This window comes from Boleophthalmus pectinirostris, unplaced genomic scaffold, assembly GCF_026225935.1.
Source record: "Boleophthalmus pectinirostris isolate CB_2022bp ecotype Guang Dong unplaced genomic scaffold, ASM2622593v1 HiC_scaffold_6, whole genome shotgun sequence".
Classification (NCBI taxonomy): domain Eukaryota; kingdom Metazoa; phylum Chordata; class Actinopteri; order Gobiiformes; family Gobiidae; genus Boleophthalmus; species Boleophthalmus pectinirostris.
The window spans coordinates 30,536,224-30,557,504 of NW_026571447.1; the positions used below are offsets into that span (position 1 = coordinate 30,536,224).

Below are 21,281 nucleotides of genomic sequence, written 5' to 3' on the forward strand. Positions count from 1 at the left end.
CAAAATTACTGACACAAGAATCGAAAAATACAATCTTTTTTTTTCCTGTATAGCTCAGATTAGCGGTTTGAATCTTGCTCCCTATAATAACACTGTTATTACAGGGTTATTATAACACATGCATTAGATCTCTTGGCCCACAAGCTGGCAGTGCAATTCCAGCTCCCCTAGATGAATACTGTTTTTGTGTCCTTGGCCAAGACATTTAACCCCCCTCACCTCCAGTGTCTGTGTGAATGCATGTGTGAATCCTGCATGTGCTGTTTGATGTATGGTGCTTTGAAGGAAGAAAAGTGCTTTATAAATGTGATGATTTATTCTTCTAGAGCTGCACGATTAATAGTAGTCGAATCAAAATCGCAATTTAAATGGTCACAATTAGCAAGGACCTCAATTATTTAAGTTCTTTGCAAATAAAAAAAAAAATGCATATATTTTAAAAATAGCAAATCCTATTATCGTAAAAATGCATGAGATTCTGATATTTGTTTAGCAGTTTATATTTCAGTCTTTATGCTTCTGGACATAAATTTTAATAAAATTTTAAATATACACTTTGAACAGAACCCAATTATTAAAACATAAATCTAAAATTTTATTGTTAATGCAATGTTTTGAAATATCACAATTAGATATTTTGCCATAATTGTTCAACCCTAGTCTACAGTCTTTGTAAGGAGCAGGATTTCTGATGGAAGGTGTGCATAAAGTGAGAGCAAGGTGTGTAGAAGTGTGTCAGTGAACATTGGGTCACACTGAGGCTATATTTGTCCTGAGTTTAGGTTTCGCTGTGGTGGGGGTTGAGGGTGTTGGATGGACGGGGACAAGGGGTGCATGGTGAGACCAAGGAACACTTTAGGGCAAAAAGGTTAAAGGCTGCAGGAAGGGGTCACTCAAAGGGGAGCTGCAGGAGCGTGTGCTCAACATGCTTAGAACACTTACAAAAACTAAAAAAGAACAGAGCAACTTCTCTAATCTGATATATATTATTAAAATATTTTTGATACAGTGGAAAATACAGTTGACCTAATCACTAAACTGCAAAAAAATATGTAATCAAAAATAGTGATTTGTTGTAGCCATTTCATGAATTATTGTCATGTGTTGTGTATTGTCTCAAACTGTGAGCTTCTCATGTGATTCTCAGTTTTGAAGTGTTATGGCTGCATATTGATACAAGATATAAAATATAAAAGGATGCTATTAAACATATTTACTATGTAAATGTATTCATGTCATATACATGGCCTGTGCAGCCTGTATTTACAATTATTATAAGGCACTGTAGTTGATTTTTACTAAAATAGTGTAAAAATAAGTGTTCCCCTTCATGATATTGCTAACAACAACTAGCATGCTAATAGAGTATCAGCCTTACTACCAATTTTGTGGACAAAAAAAAAAGTAAACAGCGCAGTTGTCTCATTTTTATCCTAAGAGATGTTTTTACATTAGTATTGCACTCAGGCAAAACACATTTTTACTTTATTACATGAAAGAAATTGTCTTCTTTAACCAGAACAGCCTCACTGAGAATTCCAAGTGGATCTTAGTCTGTGGCAGCTTGAATCTTGGTCCTTGGTCTTATACAGTTGGAGCATGTACTGTGTGTACTGAGTGAAATTTAATTAAAATCCGACTGTGGTGAATGAGCACAGTTGTTTCTCTGACAAATGCCTGAATAATGTGTCTTGTGTGCACACCAAGGACAAGTACAAGGGAGCCACAAGTTGAAGTACCACACAACGTCAAGTCATATACGTTTTATTGTTGGTTTATATACTTACTGCATATAATATGTACTGATGAGGACTGGCTGAAAAGTTAATCAAAAGTAATCAGAAACGCAATCTGAATAGTGGAAATCAGCTGCAATTATCCTGTCTTAGTAGAAAAACTGCTGACCTTGTAGTGTTGACCGCTAGCAATGCATGTGATTTTCAGACTAGACAGACTAAAATGGTTTCGGTCCTATATATGTATTGAAAAATGTGGACTGTAAAATAGTTGAATAGAGAAGATGAGATAACAGAAGAAGTTAGTAATAGAGTGAGTTAGCTGAACGTTTGGTATTTATGTAAAAAAGGCAAATTATCTTTTTGCAAATACATTACATACAGCCCTAGATAAACACTGTTGTTTTTGCATGAACTCGTGGGTGCATTTTGGGTGAGATACATAAGTGTAATAGTTTTGAGAGCTTTTGCCACAGACGCATTTTAGTCAACTAATCAATCTTCAGGACATGTCTTTAGTCGACCAAGTTTTTCTTCAGTCGACGACAGCTCTATTAGAGATAATGTAATTAGTTATATTTCCAGAATGGTTGAGTCCAAGAAGTAGTGAGGTCCGTGTACCTTTCTACCATAGTGTGTGCTTCGTCTCAGAGAAAAGAGGGACACTTTGAAGCAGAGCCAGTTCATTTCTTATAAAGCACTTAAGAGATTGGAGGCTCCAACCAACCACTATGCAGATGCTAGATATGATGTGTACCCAGATTTACAGACCACAAGAGAAACAAACCAAAAATTACTTTTACTTTTGTTTACTCTTATTATTGCATGGTTTTAGTTGTACAATTTTTTGGCCTAATCATTTATGCAGAAATAGAGATGCTGACCTTCACTTTAACCTTGAGAATCATTTTAGGTTGTATTTTTCACATATTGCAACAGATTATGTCACAACTATGGTGCACTATTTTTATGTGAGTATTTCTTTAATCTCTTACCATTTGTGGACTCTATATGTGCATCTTTAGCTACAATGGGGGTGCTACTGAGATAATACCGTATTCTCCACAAATTGTCTGAGTGTTCCACCGAAAGTCTCAACAAAATTAATGAGAAACGCAAAGAATGAAAACACACCGTCTACCAAAGCACCTCTCCACCAGTCTACATGACCCCAAACAGTCTTAAAGGTTATGGCGTCCCCTCAGTCAACAGGTATTATTTTCATAGCGTATCCTGTACAACGCTGCTATCATTTATGATCCTGCTGGAATCTGCTGCTTCGGAGGATAGGGCTTTCTGAATTAAGAGCTGCTGACACTTTATTGTCAAGCCCCAAGTGTCTGTATTAACCTCTGGAGGGGCGTGAGTGTGCCCACTGCCTGGCCCATATCTGCCCCATACCTGTCCATTAGAGTTCTGATGGAGGCAAGGAGCAGGCAAAGCTCCAAGGACACAGAGGATAGACAGACATTTTCATCTTGTCTTCTTTAGTTGAATAATTTAGTCATTCATCTATATCAGACAATAAAGAATGATATCCACAGAAGTAATTACAGAATATTAGGCAGGACTAATAGAAAAGTTAGACACAGGAACAACCTTGAGGATTGAATATGATGGAGCGAATCAACACATCTGAAACAGTCCTTAACATTGATCAGTTTTTGGTAAGTTTTAATTTTATTTACATAAAACTAAGGTGGGAAGAGTCATTCAGATAGTAGGGTGGAAGCCGTACAACTTACTGATTTGGTCCCATGTTCAAGCCAGGGCTAATATTGTGTCTTTGAGCAAAACACCTTTGTATGTGTTTGAATGTGTGTAGTGATTAAGATAGGATTAAATACGAGAACTTTGACTTATGTTGCAACAGCACTTTTAAATGGTCAGAGAAGCTGTTGACGTAAATTAGATACCACATCTATGACAGATAGCCCCGGGACAGCTGTGACTAGAGAACTGGCTTACTACTATTTGAGGAGTGAATGACTAAAGAACAAATCATACTCTGATAAAGCGTGTTTGAGTGACCAGAATGTGCAAAATGAATTATACATTTTTTATTACTGTGCTTTGTAAATTTTGTATGTATTATTTTCAGTAAAAGCATAGGCTCCAATGCTTATTCCATGAAAATGATTGCAGCCTTCAATTATCTAATGTGACCTAATCTGGTTGCAGATTGTTGACAAATTAAAAAAGGAATATTAATGTAATATTAAAGGTCATATATTACACAAAATAGATTCTTGTGAGTTTTAAGCCATTTTATAATGCTGTTACCTACTCAAAAACATACCTGTTGTGTTTTGTTCCATTGTGTTGTTATTGTCTACATTTCCAAATCTCAAAATGCTCTGTTCCACTTTGTGATGTCATGTAATGGTAGTTTTCAAGTTCACAGCTACTTTATACCTTTAGATCAGTAAAGATTTGCAATCCCAGTGCTGAAACCATCCACATGATTCTAGTAAAGGTGTATGAAGTTTAAACACAGTGGACTACTTTCAGTATTACCACGTGGCATCACAAGGTGGAACAGAGTGTTTTCCATTTGAGAGAATAAACTCGGCCGAAATATGTAGGATTTGTGTGTTTAAACGTGTGAATAACACAACTCCAGGTAAGTTTTTGATGATTAACCAACATTATAACATAGGTCAGAAAACAGCACAACATTGGCTCTTTAAAAGATCACTCTCCGCAGTTTATATTTTTGTGGCATTTTGATCTTGCGGTCTCCTTTTATTAATCCCAGGCACAATTATTATTATAACATTGCTGAAAATGTCTAAACGCTTCTTTTGTTGATTTATTGTGATACATTTTTTTTTTTTTTTTTAAACATACTTACTTTTTGCACTTGTCCAGACCACACTGGCCTAACTCTGAAGTGTGCTCTCATACATAATACATGGGTGCTTTGTGTTCCGCGACTACAACATGCCTTAATTAGAAGTTGACAGCTCGTGACTCGTTGGGACCAGGAGTGGAATTGTTATTGTGCTGGTTAATTAGTGAATGCGAACGGCAACACGGCCCCTGGAATGTGAGCGTGTGTCAGGGGTGAGGGTGGTGAGGGGGAGGGAGGGTCATGGGGGGGAGCGAGAGGGGAGAGGGGGTAATCTTCTGATCTATCTGTCAATGAACGGGTCAGATTTTATCATTAACTTGTGTGGTGCGGTTTGGACAGGGGTGTATTGTTTTAGGGGCCTCTCTGCACACTCACAGAATTTTGGCACTAGTGGACCTTGGTGCTGAACAGAGATCCCGAGTTAAAGACACTAGTATTGCCAATGCATTCACTCTGACCAAAACAGTGTAATTGTTTTTGTATAAAAGTGTAGTGTAATGAGCCAGTGGTTATTATTTTTTATTACTTTTTTGTTTTTTTACAACCTATTTCTCCCACAGTTTGGAAATGTCATAATTAGTAGCACAGCGGCTGGATGGTGTCCCAGAAGCTCAGTGAGTAGCAGCAATGTAGTGAGTAGGGTTTCCTCCGTCAATCAACCCAAAAGATGCGTAGAAGGTAAAATCCTCCAGCTAAGGTAGTCCAGACCAAGACTAGGTAAAGATCCCCTGTACCGCTGAAAAGTCAAAGGTCAAGGGTAAAATGAAGAGAATAAATTTCCCTATGTCAACTTCAGTGGGTCTGCAAATGATTTATTTTGCTAATTAATCAATTTGTTGTTGAGATTAAGTTAGAGACAAAACTGGTTAATCATGCCCTTTCGATGACGTTCTTGGTCTGATCATAAATCATAAACACTTCTCTCGGCACATAGCATGTTTTAGAGTCTTTGTACAGTCCATTTAACGATTTGATGACTAAATTAGCTGATGATTATTTTAATAATTGATTAGTTGCAACTACTCAGTTTAATTTGTTTCAGTCCTCTATATAAAGTGTGCCTTCATTGGCTTTCGAAGTACCACAGATTTAAACTGTGGTAAATAAGGTTTAAAATAGGTCTCAACTAAGGCTAATTTCATTACAACTTTTCCCAAACTAAACCTAAAATAGAAATAAACCAGGTTTAACTGGACTAAACCTGGTCTAAAATGTATGTAGTTCTAAATGAGGGCTGGCGTTGCTTGGATTTTGAGTGGCAGCTGAGTGTGAGTCGCAAACATGAGCATAAAGTGATGAATATGCAGCAAGGGGGCTTTCTCTGAGGAGGCCCCGGAATGTGCCATTATTTTTTAATTAACTCTCAAAGTCACACTGCCCTTCAACCTCTGCATCTACTGCTCTGCTCTCTGACTCAGTGCATTGTATTTAGACTGCCTATGTATTTTGTGCCTCTTTTACTACAATAGTTCCTTATTTTTGTTGCTATGAAGTTTGAAGGCTTCATGCTTCTATTCTTGCCTGTACACTGCCATTGGAAAATTGCCCAGAACTGAATGTACACATTTCTTCTGCAACATTTTCTGATAACTACATCAAGTGGACTATAATGTTCTAGTGAGTTGTGTTATGGAAGAAAATTGGTACACAGACATTAATTGTAATTAAGTGATAATAAAACTCTAAAACTAATACTGAATACCATTCTCAGTTGTGCAGGTATACTGAAAAGAAATCACATAAATAGGATAAAATTAGACCTTTCTTGAAATATCTGTAAAATGATGTTGATCTATATCAGCACTATATGATCGCATAGTAATATTCCAAACTTATTATTAAAAAACAAATATTTTATGTCACTAATTGCGTCGTCTAAAACTGCGCTTTGATCGGAATGGCTTAAGAGTTTTCCTTGGTATTCAAAGTTAAAATATTACATATATTTCTTCTTTCATATGGATTATAGAGCCTCTTTATGTGACAAATGACAAGAATGTTGTAATGTTCATTGGTCAGTAAATTCCGATAAATGTCATTAAATAGGGTGTACTTTGTTGATTCTCATTAAAAAATAAGCTTAAATGATTATTATTTAACTGTACGGTATTTTTATTTATGTATTGTTGGATCTGATTTTATACACTTTATAAACCACTAACCTGTCACTTTTTACAGCCAATCTAGAGAACTAAACCTACATGGAACAACATGGCAGCAAGCAAGTATTTTTCATCATAAAGGTCACATGGAGCTGGGGGACTGAACATGCCACTTGTCCAAAAGCCTGTGAAAGTTAAGAGAAATGTGTGCTGATGTCATAGTTAGAGCACAGTTGTTAAAGTACAAGGCTGTTTTGTGACACATGTACACACTATGGTGAATAATGAGCTCTGATATCTCACTACCTCACTGGACATGGGACCCTACAGTTTAAAGGTTCACTATGTCACTTTTCCAGTGAAGTGTATGAAACCTGCTTTTCTCCATGGAGATGTTATTATCTTGCCTGAAATATTCTACAGTAAAGCAATACAATACATGCATATCTTATATTTATTCAATTGCAGGTGTTGTTTATTGCTCAATACCACTGTTGGGCAGGTTACTTTAAAACTGTAATGTGTTATTTATTACTTGTTACTGTCATTTCAAAGTAGTTTGTTACATTACAATATTACTGTATTTAAAATGTAAGGTGTAATGTGCGAAGATGCCGAACATTTGCCCCATATAAGGACTGAACCAGGACTAAACCAGGACTGAACCAAGGACTGAACCAAGAGGACTGAACCGAAAGGACTGAACCAAGGACTGAACCAAGAGGACTGAACCAAGAGGACTGAACCAAAAGGACTGAACCAGGACTGAACCAAGGACTGAATCAGGACTGAACCAGGACTAAACCAGGACTAAACCAGAGCTGAACCAGGACTGAACTAGAACTAAACCAGTACTAAACCAGAACTGAACCAGGATTAATCCAGTACTGAACCGAGTACTGAACCAGGAGGACTGAACCAGGACTGAATCAGGATTGAACCAGGACTAAATCAGGTCTAAACTAGGTCTACACCAGTACTAAACCAGAGCTGAACCAGGAGTGAACCAGGTCTAAACCAGAACTGAACCAGTCCTTAGATCTACTTGTAACATGTTACTTTTCTCCATGGAGATGAATAAGTTTAATGCCATACTGTGGAACATTCCCAATAAAAGCAATACCATCCCCATGGAAACATAAAGCAGTCTACATAGTATACTAATAAAACACGGCTCATATAACAAGAAACAAGTTAAGATCCAAGTTGTAACTGAGTGTTTTATAATGTCTGGGCTATTTTCTCACTGTTCAGCATCGTTCTGTGTCAGGAAATGGGTCCACAAATGTGCCGTTTAACTGAAAATTGCCTTTGAACACGACCTGTGTGTTTGAAAAATTGTCTGCCCGTGTTGCTGTTTCATCAGAGTTTACACGATCAGCTCTACACAAAAAGGACATTTGCTGGTATTTATGTTGTTGGCTCTCATTCCTTTGGGATCATTGGACACGGTGGTGATGAGATCTCTATGTTCTTTCTTTATTTATAAATACAGAGCGCTATAGATTAACAGATATTTGAGCAGCAGTGGCGCAATGAGTTATGGATTCATCCTCAAACCGGAGGGTAACAAGTTCGAACCAAAAGTCTGCTGACTTGTTTCTTTTATTTCATTGTTTTAGATCAAAATAAACTGGACAAAGGTTTTAGAAACATCTGACCAGCATTTAAATAATGAATCATGGACACGGGTGTCAGAAATTATAGTTATATAGCAGAAAAAAGCATAACCTCTCTGTTCTGGGTCTGTTTAGGGCAGTGTCTCCTCTGATGTTGCAGGTCTGTAGTTGTGAGGTTGTAGTGTGGTGTTTGTTTGATGCAGTTGATGGATGGGACCTTGCCGTTAATGTGTAGTCCACTGTGAGGCTGAGTCTTATGTGTGACAGAAAACAGGCTCACTGCACTAAAGGACATGTCCAGGGCATCTGACAAAACACAGGTAATGACCACATCTGCAAATACAGTTAATATGATCTGGATTTAAAGAGACAATTGGCTTTTCCTGTTTATATCTTTTTAATTTAGTTTATTAATGAGTTTCAAGCTACAGCAATAATCCTCTGTTGAAATAGCAATTAAAATCTAATATATTTTCAATGGAGAAAGTGATTTATGAGGGAAAATTACTTGGTTTTCTTGTTGTTGAGTTGGTATTATTTTAGATAAGTCTTTGTAGTTTTTATAGTGCATATAAACTTATATAGACTTTTACTTATGACCTGAAATTGACATTATTTTAATATGTTCATAATGGATGGTTTCATGTGATTTGATTCAACGCCTTCATATTGAACTAGAGAATGTGTTTTCACTGTGGCCCTGCTTGACTGTGAGAGAGAAAATGGACAGTGATACTTAAAATGTAGTGCACTGTATCCATACAAAAATAAAGCTTCAGTAAATGCTAACAATATTACTACCAATTACTGTATTTACTTTGACTAAAATATTATTAGTAAAACAGTTCTAAGTGTGTGCACTGCTCACACTCACAGCTCTTTTACAACACTGTTTAGCATGTTTAGGTTTTCACAGCTTGTCAGTGTAGTCATGGCCCATTTTGTGTTTAAGTATGGGATAAACAAACTTCCCCTTGCTGTTTTAGTGCTCATAAGCAGCACTGCTCTGGCATTGTTTTAAATAAAGGTTTGTGGCTTGTGGCATTTAACACGGTTTAAAATAGACAACATGATGATTTAGAGGTATCAAAACGTTTCATGGTGCAACTGCTAGACACCTGCTCTCTGTGTTCACTCATTTATTATAATGTCCGTCTCAAGCACTTTGGCACGGTCCTGCAGTAACTCATGTGTTACAGATCACTGGCATTGTCCTTCAGCAGTATAGTTCATAATACCCAATTACACATGCATCATATGCAGTAAAGGTTCTACAGTACACAAAATTGTGAGCTCTTGTGAGCTTTAAGCCACGTTAGAATCAAAAACACACCTGGCGTTGTGATTTGTTTCATTCACATGTTTGAGTAACCATCTGTTTCTATCTCCAAAGCTCAAATGCTCAGAATCCAAATGATTTTAATAAAGGCATATGGAGTTTAAAATCACAGAGGAGCTTTTCCTGAATTACCATATAACATCACAAGGTGGAACAGTCTAGAAGAAGCATAAATATGCAGGATTTCTGTGTTAAACGTGTGAATGAAACAAAACACAACTGTAGGTATGTTTTTGATGAGGAAACATAATACAACATATATCAGAAAATAGCATAATATCGTTAAAAGCTTAAAAGTAGCTGTCCTCTGAATACAACCAACCAGAATACAATTACTCAAAATTAGTATTGTTTTTCCCAGCAATGTCACTGCGGCATCATAATTCATAATTCATAATTCATAATTCAACACTACATGCATCCTAATTCAAGCTGTCTAGTTGGAACTCTTCTGTATCCCTGGGGATATTGTGAGTCTTTAGTCTGGGACTCACTGGTATAGCTACTATTCTGACAGGTATTTACAGTATATTTTGTAAGTTACGGCCAGTGCGTGTGGTAGTCCTTGGCTGGGCCTCCTCACAGTCCTACCTCAAGCTCGTCTTTCCTGTGTGAACATGAGACTGAAATGCATGGCAGTCACTTCACCTTATGATTTAGCTCCTTGCTCTGCTGTACGTTTAAACACATGTGATCCACAGGGTTAAGTTGCACCATGTTGGGTACAGGCGTGCATAGATCTGCAGTATTTTACAGCCTCGATGGTTTTAACAAGTGCAATGCAACCTCTTCACAGGACCACATGGAGTCTTGCTTTGAGCGTACTAGAGCTCTAGGCATGTAGTGGTTTAGTAGCTTAGTCGACCAAAATTTATATTAGTCGATTAATCATTTTATTTACAAAAAAATGCAGATTCAACCCATGATTCAAGTCATTTTATATAAATATATTTTTATTTCAAATTAGGGTTGTCAGAAGTAAAGAAAAGTAAGAGAAAATCAGATACTAATTGATTCTAAAACTAGTATAGAAACTAGATACTCATTTGAGCAAGTATCAATCCTAAAAAAAAATGACAGGACAGAAAAATTAACCTTTCCCGAATCGCTTTAGAATGATCTTGAGCTGTATCAGAACAAATATAAGAGCATATAGACTAGTGTACGCCCATGGACCACTATGAAACCTACCTGGATGACAGAGGATTACGCAGATATAAAGCAACTTGGTAATATAAAAGAAAGTATTGTGATTTAATGTTTAAAATCCCATTCAATTGTCTAAAGAAAGAGTCTATTCCTTAGTATCATAGTATTGTAACAACACTAGATCAGATACATAGAGATGTACATGAGAGTTTTTGCCACATCTCATTTTCAGTCAACTACTCTATTGGCAGGCCATGTTTTTAGTCGACCAAGACGTTCTTCAGTTTCTACCACCCTAGAGCATCTGTGTGTGTGTATCTAAGTGTAAAGCTCTCAAATACTTGGAAGGGGAAGATGAGGCATGTCCCCTCTTTCAGGATCTCTTCCTCTGGCTTGTCTCCAAGACTCCTGCTTCTTCTCCGGGAGGGGTTTTTCCAATCTCCATGCCCATTTTGTCTATTTCTGTCTGCCAGAGTATTCAGGTTGGTGTGTATCCCTTACACACTCCACTCTGTTATCTCAAAACTCTACACGCAGACAGACAGAATTTAGTTTTGACCATTCTTCAAGTCTCAATTGTCATTCCTGTTATTTATTGTTGCCCAAATACTGTACTGTACATACTCGTAGTCACCGTAGTTTAAAAATGAGCTAGAGGTCAAGAGTCAGAATTTTATGGTGATTTGATCTTTAACTGTCAGACTTCAGATTTGTTGACTTGGTTTATGATTAATATCTCTGTAATTGTTACACCAGCTATCCATTTGAAACAAAAACTGGCACAATTCAAGGTTTTATAGTCTCATTTCCATAGGGGAGCTACAGGTGCGGAGTGTTTCTACTGCGTAAAGCAATCTGTGCCTCCCTGTTTTAGGGGTCCCAAGCGGACTGCTGGAGTTACTACCTTCAGAGGGGTTTTGCACGGTTAGGACCTGGGACTGCCTTGTGGGGATGAGGCTAGACATGCCTCCACGCAGTCATTCAAGCACTGGCGCACGTGTGGCAAAATATAAATAGTGTAAACCAAATTTCTTAGATAAACGATCATCAATAAGATGGCTTGGGATGTCGGGATGTCACATCCCACCATCTCGTATTGCGCAGCGTAGGCCAAGCTCTTTGGCTGCTACGTGGCTCCAATGACAGCAGTGAAAGTGTGGTTCTACAGCGCTGTGTGCATCGCTGTGCTGCTGTGCAGGAACATTTTGTGCATTTGCTCACATATTTGTAGTTGCCACTGCTTCTGGCGCTGTATGACAGAGAGCAACATCTTCTGTTGTTGGTGCATATTGATGAACAGAACAATGATGAAATATAGTATTTGTCACTGCTCATTTTTGTGTTGCTGTCGATCAGTGTTGATGCGCCTTTAGCACTTGTCTTTTTTATATCTGTCCAGCGCCTCTTAGAGGTGCAACCCTATGTCTTACCACTGGTGACCTGTGTCACGCTCAAGAGGCACGCCCAAAACATCCTGACCGCAAAAACAGAATCTAATTGACCACCAATGAAACCTTCTCTACAGTGAAAAACTCCTGGACGAATGAAGGATAACACGTATCATGATAAGTTTATATATTTTATTCAAAAACTGTGAAACTCCCATGTAGTTACTCTGTAGGTTTTGCAAATGTGTGATTGGAGTTCAGAAAGGCTGTTGGCAGAAACTGGAAACATTAGCTAAAAGTCCAATGCATTATTATTAGTTATACTGTATGGCTGAATTATTGGTTTATTAGTGTTATCTATTTTCTACTGGGCTTTAACTCAGTGTATACTTGTTGCAGCTCTACGGAGAGTACAGGGAGCAGCTGGGAAACTTTGCCCGTCGAGAGGCAGCACGTTTACTCACAGAGAGACAATGGAAGAAAAGAGCTGGAGAGGGCAGCACGTCCAGCTTGCGCAAAGGGCTCGGGAGAAGGCACCACCATCATCACCCCGCCACCCTCGAATCCCACCACAGCCATGTCTCCTCCAGCCTGAAACCACGCCCATACTCCAAATGCCAAGGTGAGTACAGAAATAATGGAGTAAACGCATACTTTTTCCATAAACTACCCAGCGCAGGCGATGGGTATTTGTGCATTTCTAGGTTTAGAAATGAGCAGATACAGCTTTGAGACAGCGTTACTTTGGGAGGAAAGGGGTTTGTACTGTACACAGTAATCTAATAAATAATTATCCATTTCCACCCATGTTTAATTGTGATCTGACTGACCTTATAATCATCTGCCAAACTGAAGAAATCTTTATACCACAATTTGGTGCTTTTCAGTTTAATGGCATTCTATGCTCACAGACACATGCCACATCTACTTTTCCCCACCCACTCCTCCAATCAGTTAGCCTCTGTCATGCTTTGAGTAAGTGACAGGTAGTTTTAACCAATCACAGTGAAGTGTAAAACCTCGTAATGAGTAAATACATTTAGTTTTCTATGATAAGAATTATGAACTGAAACAAAATCATGACATATGCTTAGTAAAAATTGTGAGATGATGTTTTACCATCTTGCGCTCACATATGCAGAAGAGTATACAACTGTGACAAGCAAGTTCCTGGTTTGTGAATTATGTTCACTGACAATGGCAATAAATCTTATTCTAATTCTGTCCTAAACAATGTTTCAAAAGTAGAGTACAAAATAATTTGTATTGTAGAGTAGTGTATTGTGTTGCATCCCTCTCCAACTATTCCTTGTTATTTCAAGTAATATTCCCCATTGCATCTTTCTGACGAAGGCTAAGTCAGTTATTAGAAGTCTGTGATACATTACATTTCAGATTAAGATTTTGTATTGTGTCCCAGATTGTTTGGCTCGTGTGCGGCGTTACATCGTGAACAAGATGGGGGAGGACTGGATTTTCCTGGTGCTTCTTGGTCTGGCTATGGCCCTGGTCAGTTGGACTATGGACTACGCCAGTGCCAAGAGTCTCCAAGGTACAAGAAAAAAAAATTATCTTGTGATCTCGTGCCACAAGATCTTGGGGAACAAAATTGCCACAGGATTGTGCACACATGAAGAAAATGACCATATGAGATTTTTCTTCACATTTACATTTGGATTAGTGCTTTCTTTAAGTGACCGTGTGGTTCTGGACTGGTGTTGATAAAGTTCAAGATTACCGTAAAACTGTGTAAGAAAGGTCAGATTTAGTCATGTTTATAGGATTTTTTCAGTATTGATACTGAAATAGTTAAATTGGGTATCTATTTTTGACACTGGTTTAAGTATTGATAAGTATCTAATTTTAATTATGATAAAATCTTCTTGTGGACCCAGTCTCTTATCTTGTCTCATCTTGTGGAAATTGTGGCTAGTCCCACCACTATTAATTAAACTGAATTATTAATTAACCCGAATTGAATTACTTCTATTTTCACCGTGTAATAAATCCTTTGATATATCCCTGTATTTGCATGCCACTTCAGCCTACAAGTGGATACATGGGGAGCTTAAGGGGAATGTGCCACTGCAGTACCTGGCTTGGGTGACTTATCCCATGATTCTGGTCATGTTTGCATCGCTCTTCTGTCACCTGGTTTCCCCGCAGGCCATCGGTAAGCTCTTTACTGCCTAACAGCGCTCTCCGCATTTCCTTTGACATAAATGAGTGTGAATGTGTTTAACTGTGGTGGGGCCATAGTTAATGAATAATGAATGACATTGTACAGCCACTTTGAGTGCCTGGAACCACTGTGGATAAAACTGTATGGTCTATTATTATATGCTGTCAATGCTGAAAATGCCTATGTTATGCTTTATTTAGGCTTTTGGAAACCTTAGGATTCAAATGTAATTTTCTCTCACACTCTATTATTTATATTAATCATATATTAATTAGGAATGCACCAATCTAGGTTTTTAGTTCCAATACTGATTCTGATACTATAACTTTAAGTATCTGCCAATACTCAACATCAACAGATACACATGCAAAAACTGAAAATAGCAAGTATACAGAGTTTTTCACATTAATACGGGAGGCTATGGTCTATAAATTTCCCCTATAGCCATTGTATAATATTGTATCATTACATTTAAAAGTAACTATACCAGGCAAAAAGTACTGCCTAAAGATTAAATATATAATAAGCAACGCAAGCAAATTGTTAATCCTCACACTATGAGATTAAATTATTCCAATGAAAAATGATCTGTGCCATCACCGTTTCCCCGGGTTATATGGAAAACACAACATAATTAATATTTATGTAGAGAGAGAAGAGAATGATTCAAATAATTGGTACTGCTCTGATGGAAACTCTAGGGAATGGAAGGCAACACTGCAATTTGTCTTTTCCTCACTGTATACAAATGCTATTCTCATTTTAAACAATATTAGCAGTTGAGTAAGCCACTTGCATGATTCACATTATGGAAAAAAGATAAGCCAGTCACTGAAATTAATATTCAAAAATCAGTAGAGTGACAGAATGTGGGCTTTAAAAACATGGAGAAGCGCCACATGAAGCAAGAGAGAGAAGGAGGTGTTACTAAAAATACCAGGCGCGCTTTTAATGGGTGAACAACAGAGTAACACATCTTAAGTCTTGGATCTTTAAACAATTCATCTTCTTTGGTACTCTGTCCTCTTATCTACAGGCTCTGGTATCCCTGAGCTGAAAACTATATTACGAGGTGTGGTGCTAAAAGAATATTTAACCCTGAAAGCCTTCATCGCCAAAGTCATCGGCCTCACTGCGGGTTTGGGCAGCGGCATGCCAGTGGGGAAAGAGGTAAATTTTTCTAATAAGCACCATCTTTAGATTTGCAAAGTATGCTTCAATAGTAGGATCCTGTTCACACCATCCAATACACCCACACATGAGTAAGGTTGTCAAAAGCATCAAGTCAGATACTAATCATTATTAAAACTAGTACAGAAACAAGATTTTCAAGCAAGAATCACTGCTAAAAAATCTAGTACATACAATACTTACATGGTAACATAAACAAATCATATCAATTAACTATGGAACCTATTTCTTATTATCGAAATTGAGCTTGAAATTGAGGTATCATGACTCTCTCCAGGAGCATTAACATTTAAGAGAAGATGTGAACTTAACTAATAAAATCCTATACATTTCATATGGGTCTGAACTGCAGGGTCAGCAAGTTGTATACATAAATAGGAACATTTTTTTAGCTGAATATTCAAATGATTGCAATTGTGATTTGCAAATTGCAACCATTTAAACTGCATTTTTGTCCAATTGTGATTAATTTCGCTGCCCTACTGTTTATTGTTAGAAAATGCATTGGTCTTTTCTATTTTTTCATCCTCAAAGCATGGACTATAATAAATCATCTTGTGTCAAGCTTTTCCTCACTTACTGCTCTCACGAGACCAACCAGAATTATTCAAGTCCTCAGCTGCAGAGTACATTCATTTTCCCCATTACATTAGCAGGGCAACTGTCACATCCAGCAATTATATGTGATTTATCTGCTCTGATACATCATGTCCTACTTTAGACTCATGTGTTAGATATTGCAGTTGTCATACAGAGTGGATTGTGGTGGCACTGTACCTCACTGCTGGGCTGTATCTTTCCCAGGGGCCGTTTGTCCACATTGCCAGTATCTGTGCCGCGGTGCTCAGTCGATTCATGTCCATTTTCTCAGGCGTATATGAGGTAAGATGAGACCCTGACCAAAGAAAATCAGTGTTACCTATATGTCATGATTACTGTTGCAAGTCGTTGTGTTGCCTGGCTTGCAATGGTGGTTTTTTTTCACTGTTACTGTATACCAAATTCCATATTAGACTTTGACTACTGGACTATTTACACACCAATATTTACTGATATACCTGTAGTTAAACACAACCACATTCTTTCTATTTGTTGGCTTCTGGTCCAAGAAATAAAAAAAAATACTACTACATTTGCATAATGTAAAGAGCCACAGCCAACTCTAACACAAGAGGCAATTATATTATGATCTTATCTGGCTTTTTCTTCTTGGCATTCATGTTGTCAACTAAATGTGCAATACATGGGACACATGGGAAGCCTTTGTTTTGCTCTTTAAAGTGTCCACCCTGCCGACCCCCTCAAATCCCATTATGGTTTTGTTTTGGATGGTCCCGCACACGTTGTCTGTGTTTGTGTCTCACTGTATTAATAGTGTGATGGTAATGTCTGGCATGTCTATTAACAGTGAACTCCCATACCCCTGTCTCTCTTGTCTGCCCGCCCCGCTCCCCCCGTAACCCTTTGCTTTCTGGCTCCCGGCTCTGTCTACACGCTTCACCTTTGACCCCAGAATGGCATCCATAATCAGGACCTGTTGGTGTGTGCGTGTGCTGTGGGAGTGGCCACCTGTTTCGCCGCCCCTGTGGGAGGCAAGTCTTTGCCTTGCTCTTGGCCCAGCCTCAAACTGCTCCACCTGGCAGCACGACTCTGGGCAAATCTGTCCTCCTGTATTAGAAACAACACAAGGGGAGATTGTGATTAAATATCTGAGTCAGAAATCAGTGAACACATTTCGCAAAGTAGGAATGTGCTTCTTTGACAACATAAAACAATGAATAATAGTAAATATAAAATACGATCAAATAAAAGTAGGGTGACAAGATTTTCTGGGCTGGGACATGCTCGGGTTGGTATAAATAAAATTGTGAAAGGAGCAAAGATTGTGCAATTCTCATGTCAGTCATAATCTGAAGGAGCATTTTTTTTTTTTGCTTTATGGTTATTCGCAAACACGGTGTTCTGTATTTTGGCAAAACAAATGACAATTTATGCTCCTTGTTACTGTTGGCAGGGATCAGATTAATTAAAAATTGTGATAGTCCTGTTTTAGTCCTGGTTTTGAGTTGATCCTAGTTTAATCTTAGTTTAGTCGTGGTTTAGACTTGGTGTAGATCAGATTGGTCAAAAACAGGGACACCTGGGACATTTTTTTTTGTATAAAACTGGGACAAAGCAGTGGTTTTGGATAAATCTGCTGGGACGGGGGACACAGGGCTCAATATAGGGACTGTCCTGTGTAAATAGGGACGTCTGGTCACCCTAAAAAGGCATGTGGAAATAAGTAATCTAACTGTAATACATTCATCCACATTAGGCCTACAAAAGGATACAATTATCTCAATTTAAAACCTATATGCTAAATGTTTCTTAATTAGTATAACCTACTGAAGCTACAAAATATGCAATCTATTGAATTCATGCCTTTTTAACTAAACATGTCCCTTTTCAGTGTACATTTTGAAACTGAATCCTTGCCAAAACATAGACTAAAGCATGAGCTAAAGTCAATAATAGTCAAATAGTAAACAAACTGAGTTGTTTCTACATATAATTATATTACTTTTTTTTCTGAAATGTTATCAGTATACTTACACAAAACGCCTTCCTTAAAATATTTACAAACACAATGAATTTTAGAAAAGCTTTAACTCTAAGCTCCTAAACTAATGTTAACTCACAGATGCTAACTTACCTGTGGAGCTAGCAGACCCCGCACTTCAACTCACCTGACCGTATTTACTGTTTTTGAGTCATATTCTGTACATTTTAAAGAAAACACCGGCATATATATATCTTAAACTGTAACTATTAAGTATAGCTGGACATTTAGTTATATTTACTTTTTAATGCATGCAGTTTTGTTGGTGGCTAAACTGCATGGCGCTTTGTAGCATTGTCTCTGATTGATCTGATACTGTTGGCGGGGGTTTTAATCTTAATTTCCTTTTAATGAACAATATTTATTCACTTTGTGCCATTTTCCCCTTTGGTTTCTCTCTCCTCACTCTTCACCTGCTTTTCTCCATCACCTCCGTCCCCCCTGGATGCTCCTCCCCGGCACCTCTCTCCTCTCCTGCCCGCTCCCTCTTGGCCTCCCCCCCGGTGTCCCTGCTTTGGTCCTCTGTCCCCGGCTCTTCCCCGGCTCCTGTGCCTCCTGTTCCCTGTGTCAGTAGAACCCGTACGGGTACACAGATATTCTGACGGTGGGCTGCGCTGTGGGGGTGGGCTGCTGCTTCGGCACTCCACTAGGAGGTACTGTACCACTGCACGTGCTCCTGCTGTGCTCAAACTGCCTCATCCAGGGGCAAGGACCATGTGCTGTTTGATAATTGTCCCTCTCATCTTTTTTGTTTGCTGTCAGTGCTTTTTCCTGTTGAACGAGCTCATGTTAGCCAGCTTTGCAAGTTGTTTTAAACCATTCTTTGTGCCTTATAACATTGGTGTTTATTGGTGTTTATTGGTGTAACTAATGAAAGCTTTTTTTCTCATGAAATATGTATGCTGTATCAAGGCCATTATTTTGATGTTTCTCATACATGCACATGTCTTGCATTCAGATAAGTCGATAGACAGACCTTTTCTTTCACTACAAGTTAAAATGAATCTATGCACTCATTGTTAAACGTACAATAAGCCACTGAAGTACTCTGTTAATCTATTTTCTAAATGATTCTAAACCATGTTCTAAACCAGACCTGGGCATTATACAGCTCCTGGGGTACATATGGTCCTTTGGTTTACTCTGACTGGCTCCTTTAAGCTAATTGGAATTATAAAATAAACATATTTTATAATTTTACATCATGCATGAACTGAAGTTGCATTGCTTTTATTTTAGAGGTGTTTTTTTTTTTTTTTAATTGCATTTTTTGTAAGGCAACCTCACTTTTTCATTGCTTAGTCATAACATATCCTTACCAGCTTGTCAAAACAAAGCTTTTTACTGCTTTTTAAAATAAAGAAATACTTACTTAGTATTAGTACCATCCAGAATTGAGTTAAGCATTTTGGCCCGGGCCTCCACAATATTTTCTGTTTCTCATATGGCCCCATAGAAAAAAAACAATTGCCCACCCCGTTCTAATCTAACATAACAACAACAGATGTAGTTAATACGATTAACTGAGATTCAGGAGCAGGACCACGCCTCAGCCGCCCTCTCCTCTCACCAGCGAACCACAACTCACCTTGACCACGCCTCTAATTTCCCAGCAGCCTATATGTAGCAGCCTTTCCCATCATCCCAGTTTGTCTCGGTGAACTCGACCCCACCCTCCCATCCCCTATTTTGTCTTTCAGTCATAAGACCCCTACAAGGGGGGTCCCGTTCCGGCTGGGCCAATTGTAGATTGAGACGGAGCCCCCACCCATAGTCTCAACCCAGCCATCTTTGTCTCGCTTCGTACATTATCAGTAAACTTCTTCGCACTATGCCGTTGTTGGCGTGGTCCTAGCTAGTGAATAGTCTTTTAAGATACTAAAAGCATTCAATTGCATTACTCATTCAGTCCTCATATAGTGTTGGTAAAATACTCTGTAGCCACAGCTGTCCTGCTGTCACTTAACAGAAACATGACTATTAATCTGCACCATTGGCCTTTCAAAGCACCAGCAATCACACACATCACATTCATACAATTAACCTACATTACAGTCATGATATTACTACTCCAACTTGAGCCTATAATAATCATCCAGGCAGCTTTTTATCCTAGTAAGGGAAATGGTTAAAATAGAGGTCACCATTTATTGCATTACATTATATTCAATTTTCTCTGGTCACGACAGTCATAAGGTTCAGATGAGATTTGCTGAAGGTTTACACCATTCCCCTCATGTGCCCTGTATTTACCCTGCATGCACCTGTGTTAGTCAGACTACATGTGGTCCTCCTGTTGAGTATAATTACACTCTAGGCTTTAAGTACTTTCAAACATCTTTCTCTCCTCTCCTCCTTCTCCCTCCCTCCCTCTGGTCTGCTCCCTCCCTTCTCCACCACCAGGGGTCCTGTTCAGTATTGAGGTCACGTCTACCTACTTCGCGGTGAGGAATTACTGGCGAGGTTATTTCGCTGCCACGTTCAGCGCCTTCATATTCAGGGTGCTCTCCGTTTGGAACAAGGATGCTGGTAAGACAGGCAGCTAATACTGTCTATGCCCATGTCTGCTCCATTTGAATGCTGTGTAATGAGAGGGGACTGTGTGGAAGTGGGGATTTTTTTTATATTTTTTTTCCACAAGTTGAAATTGAAAATGACACTTTTGGGGAACTATGCAGCTGCAAAACAAGCTGAAGAAAATGAAAAACTTTAAACTTTATACTATTTAAAACTATTTTTAAAGGTCCTATATTATGCAAAATTGTCTCTAGAATGTTGTCACTGAAAAACATACCCGGAGTTACGCTCACACATATTTGAATAACATTTTATTACTTGTCTTTCTACATCTCCAAAGCTCTGCTCCACCTTATGATGTCATGACACCATAGTTTTAAGTTTATTCTAACAGTTCAGTAAAGATTGGCAGTGCCATGTCTGAAATTATCCAAATGGTTCTAGTGAAAGTGTTTAGAGTTTAAAAACACAGTCGAGTGCTTTCTGTATCACCACATGACATCACAAAGTCGAACAGAGTGTTTTCTGTTTGAGAGAAGAACTCAGCCTAAATATGCAAGATTTGTGAGTTAAACATGTGTGAATGAAACAAAACACAAGTC

General features: G+C 38.3%; 1 protein-coding gene across 1 annotated transcript in view; it reads left to right on the forward strand.

The window, feature by feature from the left end:
• Positions 1–21,281, forward strand: part of clcn1b (chloride channel, voltage-sensitive 1b) — a 42,207-nt gene that overhangs the window by 6,729 nt on the left and 14,197 nt on the right. The window contains exons 4-10 of the mRNA XM_055163906.1: positions 12,587–12,809; positions 13,608–13,739; positions 14,232–14,360; positions 15,406–15,539; positions 16,365–16,442; positions 18,737–18,815; positions 20,566–20,691. Coding sequence (XP_055019881.1) covers positions 12,587–12,809; positions 13,608–13,739; positions 14,232–14,360; positions 15,406–15,539; positions 16,365–16,442; positions 18,737–18,815; positions 20,566–20,691 — 901 coding nt within the window. The remainder of the gene's footprint in view (positions 1–12,586; positions 12,810–13,607; positions 13,740–14,231; positions 14,361–15,405; positions 15,540–16,364; positions 16,443–18,736; positions 18,816–20,565; positions 20,692–21,281) is intronic.